Source organism: Mastacembelus armatus, chromosome 1 (genome assembly GCF_900324485.2).
Source record: "Mastacembelus armatus chromosome 1, fMasArm1.2, whole genome shotgun sequence".
Classification (NCBI taxonomy): Eukaryota; Metazoa; Chordata; class Actinopteri; order Synbranchiformes; family Mastacembelidae; genus Mastacembelus; species Mastacembelus armatus.
The window spans coordinates 23,364,607-23,377,955 of NC_046633.1; the positions used below are offsets into that span (position 1 = coordinate 23,364,607).

Genomic DNA, 13,349 nt, shown 5'->3' on the forward strand with positions numbered 1-13,349 from the left:
AACATGAACAGACTGTCTTTTTCAAACTATTCACCTCTGCTCACATATTACTTCAAAACAGTCTTGTCCTGGTACAGCAGCTTTTCATTTTGGTTGTATGATACAGTATTTCAACATGAGTGACACACACTGTAATTCCCATGAGAGCCTCAGTGACAGCACAAGACATGGTTGCTGGGTGATACATGACCCTAAGCCTCGGAGTGCCGAGGCTCATATCAAATGATCCAGTGAATGAACAAAAGAGACAGCTGTATCTATGTATCCATCTCAAGAGAATCAAACTCAGAGCTTCACTGCAAAATGTATTATATATATTTAAAAGTTTAAAAGAGACTTTCACTTACAATCTACTGCAGAAAACCTGTACCTATACCTTCCTCTACAGCAAGGCAGCCTTGTGTTTACTTAGTTTACCTAAAAGGGTGAAACGGACTCAGAGGTTCCATCATGGCTGATACTTGTCAATCCAGTTTGCATTCGATGAGGTAACCACGACATCACTCAAGTATTTTGTTTTTATCACAGCTCTCCGATCCATCCAACCTTATTCCTTGTCTCATTGTAAAGATATGGGGTATACATGGTTGCTATGGCAACTGTTCTTCTTGGCAACACAGAAATTTGCTCCAAAGATTGATTGGCCACTACATCCCTGTGCCCCACGTCGTAGATGTGTGCGCTATTGGCCAGTGAAGGGCCTATAGAAACCCTTTATAGGAACATATTGAAGCTGTAATAATTAGGATTTCATTGGTAACACATTCATGTTTGTCTGTAGTGGAACTGGGCTCATTGTCAATTGAGCCTTTTTTATACGTACAGTGCATTTGATCTTTACTACTAGAGATATAGAGCGTGATGAGACATGTTTTTCTTTTTTCACAGACCACCATTTTTCAAAAGGTCATACCCATTTGGATCTGAAGTGAAATCACATGAAACTTCATCCTCACAGAGCTCAGGATGAATGTCAGTTTCATTAGTGTTATCTCCTCAGTGCTAATTATAAAGTTCCAGGAGTGTGTTTAAACTGGCCTGCTGACTCCTGCAAAACAGCTACTTTTAAATGAGGAGATGACAGTTCTCATAGCTACTTTAAGCCTTTAAATATAAACCTTGTAGCTGTGCCATCTTAGCTGAATCCAATTACTGTGCACAACATACATGCTTGACTTGTGCTATTTCTGTCTTTTAAACCTTGTTAGAAAATACAGCACTTTGGGTATGTGGATGAGAGACATGCAGTGCTAAGACCCAGAAGAAAAATAGAATTAAATAGTAAACCAGACGAGAAAGATGACAAACAAAATGGGTTTTGAGACGAAGAAACACATCACTCCATCTTTGCAACGTCCTGTGCTCTCCCGCTCTACTGCTCTGTCCATGTTTCAAAGTCTTTCTTGGACATAAGAGCTGAAACTGGAAATACTGACTCTTGATGAATGGTCATTTTGGTCCCTGTACCAGTCTTGCAGTGGGACCCTCCATTTTGGCTCCAGACTACATGATGGAGCATGTGAAACCACAGCACTCCTTCAGCAGCGTGAGGCCTGTCTTACTGAAGGGGGAAGAGGTCTGCTGAGCCCTGGGTGGCACCCGTCTGGTTGGTACACCTGGAGCACCGAAAAATTACATGGTGAGGAAAAGATGTGTGTGTGTGTGGTAATAGACAATTTCTTTAATGTTTTTGATTCACTTTGCATCATTGACTATCATACAGACACAAACATCTTTGCTTTCATTCCTTGACCATAACTACTACTTCCCTAAACCCTATTCTAACCTTAAACCAGTTTGTCACCCTAAACTTCAGTGATTTACATGGTGGGAACCAGCACACAAGATGAACAAGCAGCTCTTCAGTATTGATCGCCAGTGCATAAAAAACTTTCAGATGATTAATGACTTCACTTAGAAAGGCACAGACATCTTGTTCATCCAGTTCGAAGACTCCATATGCCCATTTCTATTTTCTGATGAATGAGTCAGTGGATGTCTAAAGAGTCATCTTTCAAAGCTCTCAGGATGAAAAGATAGGATGGAAATATGTGCTACTGTATACTTCCTTCTCAGTTAATTAATGGAACACAAATACAGACTTTCATTAAGCTTAAATACCTGTTTTTTTCATATTCACTGGGAATTTGGACTTCAGGAAATCTGCCATTTCCTTATCTTCTTCCTTCTCTCTGTAATAATAAAGAAAGAATGAAATAAATGCATGAAAATATGTGAATAGATAAAGCACTTGGATAATAAATCATCTCTTGCTTTCATTCATAACAATCCTCATTTCCTGACTTGAGTACCTTATGAATCAGTCAAAATCAAAAGTGATGTCTTCACACGGCAAATGTACTGGACATTTCAAAACCCTTTCCAAAGGTGTCTGCATACTTTTTATTATTTCTGCCTCTGACTGAAGAAGGTGAATTTTATTGAAGCAGAGAGATGAAACACCTTTGCCAGACATCCACTAAAGAAAGATCTAATTGGGTTCATGCAGTTAGAACAAATTAGATTTACTTTGAGAAGTTCCTTTGATAGATTCAGAAAATTTGACAACCATTGTTTATCAATGCACAGAACCAAAGACACAAATTGTCACCTTCTTAAAATAATGGACTTGGTCATTTTTTGACAAAAATGATTTTGTTGCCTAAGTCGTGATGCAGGCCACCTCTGGTAAAATCACCTACATCCTCAGTTGAACAGATCATGCAATTCCACCCTGTAGTACAATGGCCTGTGTCAAGTGTGTGACTTAGGCAGTTTTAGTTTGCCACAACATCACAAGATAAAGTGACTTAGGCAATTTTATAAGCTTTTCAGGATGGCAGCCGCTTCAAAAAGAAAGAAAGAAATTCCACCTAGCTACTGAAGTTATTGCCATAAAACAGGACCCATTCCCTAATGGTGTGCTCCAGTAGCATTTCCAAATGTTTGTGGTTTACCCTTCCTCATGGTCTGTCACAGTAGTGGGGAAAAAAGAAGTGCACTGTTTTACCGAAGTCATTTATTCATTTATTTATATAAGTAATTGGGCCAAAGTCAGGTTCAAAATTGCGAGAGCCACTAATGCAGGTCCATAGCCTAAGTCATTCAATCGTAATTATCATAATAATCCTCTTACGTTACATAATTGACTGACAGCATTCTTTGTATGCCAATAGTCATTAGTTGTCATAACCATTTTGTGTGAAATGATTAATGAATATCATGTACTTTATATTTGGTTCAGTTATTCTGTTCTGCTCTGACACTGGTGTACTGTGTAGTGCTTCAAAACATGAGGATATGGGTCATGGATATGTTGTATATTGAAATCTAACACAGTATGTTCTGTTCTAAAAAAACAAATTGATGTTAACAGTTTCTGCTGTGTTATGAAAATAAAAACATGGTGTGAAAATGGCAGAAAAAAAAAGACGTGAGGATGGTCAGGTTTAAAAAAAATGAAAACGATTCATGGCCATGAGCGCTGTCACATTCTCTTCTCTCTAAGAATCACACCACACTGCTGCTCTCCTGCTTCCTTTCTTTCACCTTCCCAGCTGCCCTTCAGCGTTTTCCCAGCATGTTGTCAGCTGCCAGTGCAAAGTGTTGTTCACACACACTAACAGTGTTTGATACCATCTGAGAGTGGAGGTGCAGAGAAAATCAAACATAGACACTCTTCAGAGGGTTCATCAAGTGATTGATGCATCAGCATCAACAAGTAAGCAGAGGTGAATTCATTTTCTTTAGACTTGACCAAACTTTGACGCTGAAAAAATAAAAATAAATAAGCTTTGTTTTAAGAAAATAGTATGTGAAAGACACCTCACAGTTTCCAAAATGTTTTCATATAGTATTTTGTTTCAAATGTGGTGAAGATGAGTCATAATGGATAAGTTGTTGTAGGTGCACTGGCCAGGATTTAGACTTTAGATCTTTAGAAGACAACATCAGCCTGAAAATGCCAAATCCATGTAGATGCCAATGCAACTTCTCATTCAATTTTTACTGTAAAGAATTCAAGACTATCTATCTATCTATCTATCTATCTATCTATCTATCTATCCTGCACACTAACATCTTTAACAGAAACCCTGCAGCTCACTCTCTCACTGCACTAAGGAAATGTTTTAATGTATTTTAATGGAGCACAGTGGGGTGGCTTTAAGGAAACATACATCTGGATGATACTGAAATGAGATACAACTCTACCAGCATTAGTGAGTATGAGCGATGTCCCAATCAATCAGCCACGAATGTAATTGAAAGCTCTGATTTAGTGATTTGCTCTGTATGAGCTATTGTATTTTGAATTATTCATCTTTAAGCTACAATGGCAGCGGACCAAAGAATTTGTAACACACATAATTGAAACCAGAAGCACACCTCAGTCGTTCAAACTCCACATCATCTACCAGGAAATCTCTGGCCTCGACCAGCTTGTGGATCTGCTGCAGTAGCTCTTCTTCCTTCTGCCGATCCTCGTTGGACTTGTCGTTATCTGTAGCACAAAGGAGACATCTGAATAACTACCTACTTAAATATTATTATTATAATGAGGCATTAAACAAACAGCAAATATATTAGTAGAATATTCATGTACATGAAGTGTGGAGCTAGAGCCAGGAAGTGATTAGCTTAGCTTAGCATATCAAAAAACAGGATGAAAGAACTAGCCTGGTGCATTTCATCTGTCGGCTTTAAGTGTCTTGTTTGTTTAATCCATTCATATGCACAAATATATAGGCAACAACACAGATAAACATATTTTATATCTATATTTATGTTTTGTACCTTGAGATACAACATGTTAATAAGTGAGCTTCTTTAACTTTAGATACAGTGGGTACGGAAAGTATTCAGACCCCTTTAAATTTTTCACTCTTTGTGTCATTGCAGCCATTTGTCAAAATGAAAAAAGTTCATTTTATTTCTCATTAATGTACACTCAGCACCCCATCTTGACAGAAAAAACCAGAAATGTAGAAATTTTTGCAAATTTATTAAAAAAGAAAAACTGAAATATCACATGGTCATAAGTATTCAGACCCTGTGCTCAGTATTGAGTAGAAGCACCCTTTTGAGCTAGTACAGCCATGAGTCTTCTTGGGAATGATGCAACAAGTTTTTCACACCTGGATTTGGGGATCCTCTGCCATTCTTCCTTGCAGATCCTCTCCAGTTCTGTCAGGTTGGATGGTGAACGTTGGTGGACAGCCATTTTCAGGTCTCTCCAGAGATGCTCAATTGGGTTTAGGTCAGGGCTCTGGCTGGGCCAGTCAAGAACGGTCACAGAGTTGTTCCGAAGCCACTCCTTTGTTATTTTAGCTGTGTGCTTAGGGTCATTGTCCTGCTGAAAGGTGAACCTTCGGCCCAGTCTGAGGTCCTGAGCACTCTGGAAGAGGTTTTCTTCCAGGATATCTCTGTACTTGGCTGCATTCATCTTTCCTTCAATTGCAACCAGTCGTAATTTCCCTGCAGCTGAAAAACACCCCCACAACATGATGCTCCCACCACCATGTTTCACTGTAGGGATTGTATTGGGCAGGTGATGAGCAGTGCCTGGTTTTCTCCACACATACCGCTTACAATTAACGCCAAAAAGTTCAATCTTGGTCTCATCAGACCAGAGAATCTTATTTCTCATAGTCTGGGAGTCCTTCATGTGTTTTTTGGCAAACTCTATGCGGGCTTTCATTTCTCTTGCACTGAGGAGAAGCTTCCGTCAGGCCACTCTGCCATAAAGCCCCGACTGGTGGAGGGCTGCAGTGATAGTTGACTTTGTGGAACTTTCTCCCATCTCCCTACTGCATCTCTGGAGCTCAGCCACAGTGATCTTTGGGTTCTTCTTTACCTCTCTCACCAAGGCTCTTCTCCCACGATTGCTCAGTTTGGCTGGACGGCCAGGTCTAGGATGGGTTCTGGTCTTCCCAAACTTTTTCCATTTGAGGATTATGGATGCCACTGTGCTCTTAGGAACCTGGAGTGCTGCAGAAATTCTTTTGTAACCTTGGCCAGATCTGTGCCTTGCCACAATTCTGTCTCTGAGCTCCTTGGGCAGTTCCTTCGACCTCATGATTCTCATTTGCTCTAACATGCACTGTGAGCTGTAAGGTCTTATATAGACAGGTGTGTGCCTTTCCTAATCAAGTCCAATCAGTTTAATTAAACACAGCTGGACTCCAATGAAGGAGCAGAACCATCTCAAGGAGGATCAGAAGAAATGGACAGCATGTGAGTTAAATATGAGTGTCACTGCAAAGGGTCTGAATACTTATGACCATGTGATATTTCAGTTTTTCTTTTTTAATAAATTTGCAAAAATTTCTACATTTCTGTTTTTTTCTGTCAAGATGGGGTGCTGAGTGTACATTAATGAGAAATAAAATGAACTTTTTTGATTTTGGCAAATGGCTGCAATGACACAAAGAGTGAAAAATTTAAAGGGGTCTGAATACTTTCCGTACCCACTGTATACCCAGGCCAGCTATACCCTCTGCCCAATGTTTCTACATCTTCGTATTTAGTGATTTGATACCAGTTTTAATTATAATCATCTAATTCTAGGCAAGTAATTTCATTTTTATTTTTTCTTTTGGTTCATTCTCAATCTGTGCTGACTCCCACCTGGTATGGACACTAATTTGTGCAGCTCCTTCTTCAGACGTGTGATCTCCTTGCACAGTTGAATGTCATCCATCCTGCAGGGACATGATGGTTCAAAAGGAAAAGACACAAACACAAACACTAAGTAGTGCACATGCTGGAGTCGCTTTTTACTTTTAAAGGATGGGGAGGAGTGAATTTTTGCCTCTCCTGAGTGGGAACATGAAATTCAAACAGAGGAAGATGGATATTGATCTTATGTTTCATGCAGGACACAGAAAGCCCTGTGGTGTCTCAGCCAGATACATTTCAGTCTGTCGGGATCACACACTTTCTCTTCCAATGGCCCTTCAGAATAGTGAGTCATTACACTGATGGGGGCTGAAAGAGCCTCTGTGCCTTCCTCCTGGTCAAAAAGTGAACTAACTTACCAAGCAAGACTTATGATACCCTATGTGACATTTTACTTTCTTTTATTCTTACACTTAATGCTCATTGGCTGTCTCAGTCAGGTGCAAGCCAATTATTATGGTGATTTAGTGATGGAGGCTGACATTTTGTCTTCAGTAGGTAAATGAAGTTATTACTTGTTAATGAATGTGATGAATGTTCTGGGATTACAGTTGCATTCAGGAGATGAGGAACAGAAATCTGTGGCATCTCTGATCTGGATCGAGTCTTTTCTCTTTCAATTCTCTTTTATTCAACTCAGTGTATCACTACTGACACAAGTTGCATGTCTCTACTTGTTGCCAAGAGGTCTGGAATACAAATGATATGCTTAACTCACGCACTTTAGGGTTTGCTTGTTTATGGACTGCAAGGAATCAAAGGTCCATCAATTCGTGACTCTATCGCAGCCTCCTCCTCCTCCTCCTCCAGTCCCTCATTCTCCCACTTTATCTGTTTGACTCTTGCTCACTACTCCACATACATCACTCCTCGCATTCTCTGGGCTGTCTGAGCAGTGTTACTGCCTATCTTTCAGAGTAGATGAATAAATACCCATGCATTAGCATCCTTAACGAAAGAAAAGGTAAAACTATTGCAAATTTAATGGGTGCCAGCTTGAACTGTGATGGAATGAAACGAGAGAATATAGAGGACAATGCTGCTAGGAAATGCATTATTATGAAAAAATATGGCTTTGGAGGGAAAACCTTTTATATGGTTGCTCTGGATGAACAAAGTGCAATTTTTTGATCAGTGTTGGAGCAGTTGGCCCAACAGTTCTTTTTATCATAGCTCTCTGATCCAGCCAACCTTACTCCTTACTCCAAACTGAAACATCTTCATTTTTAGCTGAAACGCCAAGAAACTTTGGCCCATACTGTTGATGAATTGTAATGATTTTTATGAACAAGTGAGGATCCAGCACTTCAGGCTGTTAGCATGTAAGCATGAAAACATCAATATGTTAGTGTGTTAAAGTAGAACAGGGAGGGAAGAACACTGATATTAAATTAGTCTGATAAGTCAGAGATTATGTCCCATGGCAAAGTTATACAGTGGCCATTGCCAATTGACAACATTAGGAAAACAATTTACAAATAAATTATGGTTGACATATGATTAGTATTAGGGTGAAAAATATTAAAACAAACAAACTGTCTCAACTTAACTGAAACCAAAACAACCATGGATATAATGATGTGTTTTCCTATTATAAAGGGATCTGCACTGTTAGCTGGTATTGTAGGTTTTTTTTTCCTCAGTTCAGGTAACACACCTTTGCTTCAGCCATGACACTAAGTAAATATAAGGTGCTGGCATTAAGTCACTCACATGTATCTGAGCTCTGACTCCCTCCTCACCAGGACATCCCTGATCCTTTCAATCTTAAAGAGCTCCCCCTCAATGTCATTCACAGTGAGGGTAGAGTCTGCCATGGACACCACTTCGTCCTCTGAGGGAGAGAGAGAGAGAGAGAGAAAGTTGTAAAAATGTTTCAAAAAACACAAAAGTGTTGTGAACAAAAATAGAACTTGTCTGACACAACACACTGAAGCATAAATTCTTTACTTAATTAAAAGGTGTTTACCGTTATTCAACTGAAGTGCCATACAGAGGCAGACACACACACATTCAGGAGCTTTTAAAATTATTTTCTTTTTCATTACAGAACATTAACTACTCAAATGTATCTGCATGTTAAACTGTATAAACAGTTGCAGCAGATGTAGTCTTATATTGCTGCTTGATGAGGACCAGAGCAGCGCCTCACAGCTCAGTTACCATGTGTCACAGGTTGGCACGTCTAAAAATTTCTCCTGATGAAGCCCGAATGATTGGTCAAAAACTCTGGTTCCAACTTCTCGAGCGTGAGGACGTCTGTTTTCCCAAAACACAATTTTATATGTAGTCAATATAATCAATAACAGGCTGTTTAATCACTTTCAGAATAGACATCCTCAACATTTAGAGAAAAACGATCCATCCATTATCTATACCTGCTTATTCCTAACCAGGGTCACAGGGATCTGCTGGAGCCTATCCCAGCTCTCTTTGGGTGAAAGACAGGGGTCCACCCTGGACAGGTCACCAGTCCATCACAGGGCCACATAGAGACAAACAACCTCACACACTCACACTCACTCCTATGGGCAATTTAGAGTCACCAATCAACCTGACATACATGTTTTTGGACTGTGGGAGGAAACCAGAGTACCTGGAGTAAACCCACACAAGCACAGGGAGAACATGCAAACTCCACACAGAAAGGTCCCTGATGGGTTTCAAACCAGGAACCTTCGTGCTGTGAGGCAACAGTGTTAACCACACTGCTCCTTAGGTTATTCTTTTATATTCAGCATTGCAGTTTGTAGTCAGACAATGGTACAAACAGCAGTGCCACAGATCTTGCAGTTACAAGGCAACCTTCAGAAAGTGCTGTCCTTTTTTGATAAGTGAACATCAGATTAACTCTGTATTGTATTACACCAGGGAAACATGCCACATGAACGTTAATGGATTTGGTTGCATTTGATTATTAATTTATTTATGTTTTTGTTTTAATAATTTAAGTACCAACCATCAAATAATTTCAGTATGCAGTATCCATTCAGAATGGTTCCTAATTATTTCTGCAGAACAATGTGATGGTAGTGGGTACTGTCTGCAGGAATATTCACTTTTATGCAGAGCAGGTCTGCTTTTAAGCAATTAAATAATCATATCCTGCACATAGTGTGCCTTGATGGCGTGGTGAATATATCTATCCCATTATGCATGCCACTCAACATAACACTCGCTGTATTTCACCTTGTAACTTCTTCCTTTTGAATAAGTAAAGCAAATAATATGAAGTTGTGTAATATTTGCTGGGCATATCTAAGCATAATATTTGTTTAGTATTAAATGACATGAAAGCATTTCAGTGTTGCTAAGGTGCAATGTGAAAACAACAGAAGCTGCACTAGGATCAAGTACTGTAAACCAGGAAGGATCTAAATCAAACACTCACCTTAATACAACAGTTGTTTTAGCCATGCACATCAAAATACATAACACTGGATTTAAGTTACAATGAGATCAACATAAAGTTGATCTTAATGATAGACGGTAAAAGACCTGTGGTGACATTTGGACTTTGCAGGTGAAGAAAATCTGTCCTTTCTGCCTGCTCTTGATTTTTTTCATTTAGAGCTGTAGCAGTCCTGGATAACTGCCACTTCCCTGCAGAGAGCTGCACCACATGGGGGCTGAGACAGACATAGTCAGGTAGATACCAATAGCACCACTAGCTTACAGTCCCTCATTCCTCTTGATGCCCATAAATCCTCTTTATATACACATGCAATTACTTAGTAGTGCTATAGCATGTAACATCTCTATTTAGTCACATTTAAACATGAGAAAGCCAAAGCTCATGGGCTTCAAAGTGCAGTGAAGACATGTCTTTGAAACGTAAAAACAGAACATAAGAATTATAATTTAGACTTGACTTGTATGACTTCAGTGTGATAGTAAAAGCAGAGTGGAAAGCTTGATAATTTCTAGTTTACATGGGCACACACGCATCCCTTTTTTGTCTGTGTGACAGACAAAAAAGGGATGCTGAAGTACACGCAGACATCTTCTCATAGACGGTTTGTACTTTGTTACTATGACAAATCTGGCTGACGTCAGCACAGTGTCAAGACAACCCTCCACCATACAGGAGAAAGCTCTGACTGAACTGTAGCAGCTAGTGTTTACTACAGGATTAAAGGCATTCAATTTTACCTAAAGTTTATATTATTAAAAATGAAGCAGACCAAATATCTCTATGGTTGCATCTTCAAAATCTTTTAAAATTTAAAAGTATTTTGCACTCAAGTAAGCACTCTAAAGAAATAGTGTTTTGGGGAAAAATACATGTTTGTCTAATTGACGACTATTATATGGGAATATTTAAGCTACTCTATGTCTGTACCCAAAGTATGAAGCTAGAGATAGGAGACAATTAGCAAGCGAAACTATTAAAACAGTTTCACTTGACAAACTGAACAAACCTTTTTCAGAGCAGACACTGTGTCAAACCGGTCTAACCCAGAACTGGTTATTGCTGCATAACGTTTCAATGATTATTAATTAGTTTATTAGTTCTACCTGCACTTCTCTGCTATGTCCACTGGACTCGTACAAAGATACTGTGTTATTCATTCTGTTCCCACAGAGGTTTCATTTAATAGACACCATTCATGTCCAGTCAAATCTCTGTACCAGAATCCATGCAAATGAAAAAAAATCCACAAGGCCATAGTGGGTTACTGCAGAAGTGTATTCACCTTTCACAGGCATAGTCGACAGGCTGTTTGCAGGTGAAAATTAATATTTGGTTAAGGTTAGAGCTTCGGGAATCAAACATGTCAACCAGGGTTGTCACAAACATCGAAAAATCACGTGTCATGTGTGTACCTGAGACTTAGGAAGTGAGAGTGACAGAAAGACAGAATGTCATCATATCTCAGCTACTACCAGCAGGCACATACACATTATTATCCATTCACCACTTCTGTCTCTGCAAAAAAGCCAAGCTTCACTGGCTGTGACTGTGGATTCCCCCAAGACAAGACTGGACTAGAAGTTGGGTTCACATCTGTTATTATTAAAATGCTGTCACAGGCATTGTTTATGATATTCCTACATTGTCAGACACAAGGTGTTCTGCTGCAGTGCCTCTCTATAGGACAGGACTCTCTGCCACTAAGCAGCTATGACTCATCACTAGACTTTTCTAGACGTTCCCTTCTATGCACACTCTCCCCTTTCATAGGGTCTCAGAGTTAGCATTCCTCATCTCCTTTCATTTCTCCTCACTTCACCCTATATCGCTCCTCAACCCCCCAACCCCTGTCTTTATCCCCCGCAGATGTGATTGACATCATGAACTTAAAGTTTTTGCTCCAACTCCAGCCCTCTTATTTACACTGGCACAATGTGCTTTATGTGCAATGAGGCAGCATAGCGTACTGACAGACAGATCAGTCAGATCAGAGACCAGGCGTAAAGGATAGAGGAGTAGGACGAGAAATGAGAAGAACGAGCAGACCACAAGGGGAGAGAAGACTAGCAGGAGGAATGAGATGAATAAAGAAAATGAAATCTTGCAGTGTAGAATAAAAACACACAGAGGGCTTAACAGAGACTCTGCGCAACTCTTGCAAACTTCCTGCCTGACTGATTACATCAGTACACTTCACAGATGGTGTTTCAGCACAACCCAATTAAAAAATCCAGAGAGTATAGTCATAATGAATATTATTCAGCCTGCTATGACATAGGAAAACTAAACAATTTTTATAATTTAACATTAGGTCATTTTTTTCAGCCAAAATGTCAATCAAGAATTCTCCAGTGTTGATATATATCTTTGTAAATGACATTTCCTTTAGGTTTTGGATTGTTGGTGACAGGAAGAGATCACTTTGAACTTTAATGATATTTAGTGTATGTTAGTTATAATTGCCATTTCATGGAGAAAACCATTCAATGAGAAAATATACTCTAATAACTTTGTTAATTCTGAGGACCATTACTTTGAGAACCACTGTGCAATAAAGACTTTCAGTAGTTTCTGTCATTTGAGTTGCAGGTCACTCAATAAGTAATGGACCCTTACTTTTACACACGCGCACACACACACACACACACACACACACACACACACACACACACACAGGAAGAACAGACACCTGTGGATGCTTGACATTTCTAGAGCTAGTGCCTGCACTGCAACTAATGAAATATATTGATGGGCTATGCCTATAAAAAAAAAACAAAAAAAAAAAAAACATTGAACGATTTACAAGAACCTGCACAGGAATATTGTGTTGATGCTGCAGATTGCAATATAATGCAAGGTATACAGCAAAGGGACACACTGAGGTCACTGTAAATTCACAACTATGCAAGAGAGTAATTTTATGTTAATAATAAACACTAGGTACAGTGATACCTGAGAATTTCTGTTGGTATTGTGGGAAATACAAAATATAGAAACAGAAAGGTCATTGCAAACTCAGATCTGCAAGTGATAACACAGCAGTGGTTGTTTGTAAGATAACCTGGTTTGTTGGCGTCTCTGTTCCATTCAGTGCACTCCAGTGAACCGTAGTGATGAGAAGATCCTCGCTTCTTTTCCATCAGTCCAACAGCTGCTCTTATCTTCGCGCTCTGTGCTTCCAGCTGCAGATGTTGGTAAAGAGAAAGGAGAACTAGAGAGGCTGATGCTGTATTTCAGTGAGTCTTTGGCAGTCAGT

At 39.4% G+C, this 13,349-nt stretch overlaps 1 protein-coding gene across 1 annotated transcript in view; it reads right to left on the bottom strand.

Moving 5' to 3' along the window:
- Positions 1-13,324, bottom strand: part of pik3r6a (phosphoinositide-3-kinase, regulatory subunit 6a) — a 13,925-nt gene extending 601 nt beyond the window's left edge. Inside the window, exons 1-6 of the mRNA XM_026303803.1 lie at positions 13,155-13,324; positions 8,392-8,512; positions 6,628-6,701; positions 4,387-4,501; positions 2,122-2,192; positions 1-1,616 (exon numbers count right to left, since the gene is read on the bottom strand). The exon at positions 1-1,616 is cut by the window's left edge and continues 601 nt beyond it. Coding sequence (XP_026159588.1) covers positions 1,504-1,616; positions 2,122-2,192; positions 4,387-4,501; positions 6,628-6,701; positions 8,392-8,512; positions 13,155-13,233 — 573 coding nt within the window. The 5' untranslated portion in view covers positions 13,234-13,324 and the 3' untranslated portion in view covers positions 1-1,503. The remainder of the gene's footprint in view (positions 1,617-2,121; positions 2,193-4,386; positions 4,502-6,627; positions 6,702-8,391; positions 8,513-13,154) is intronic.
- Positions 13,325-13,349: the final 25 nt, after the last annotated feature.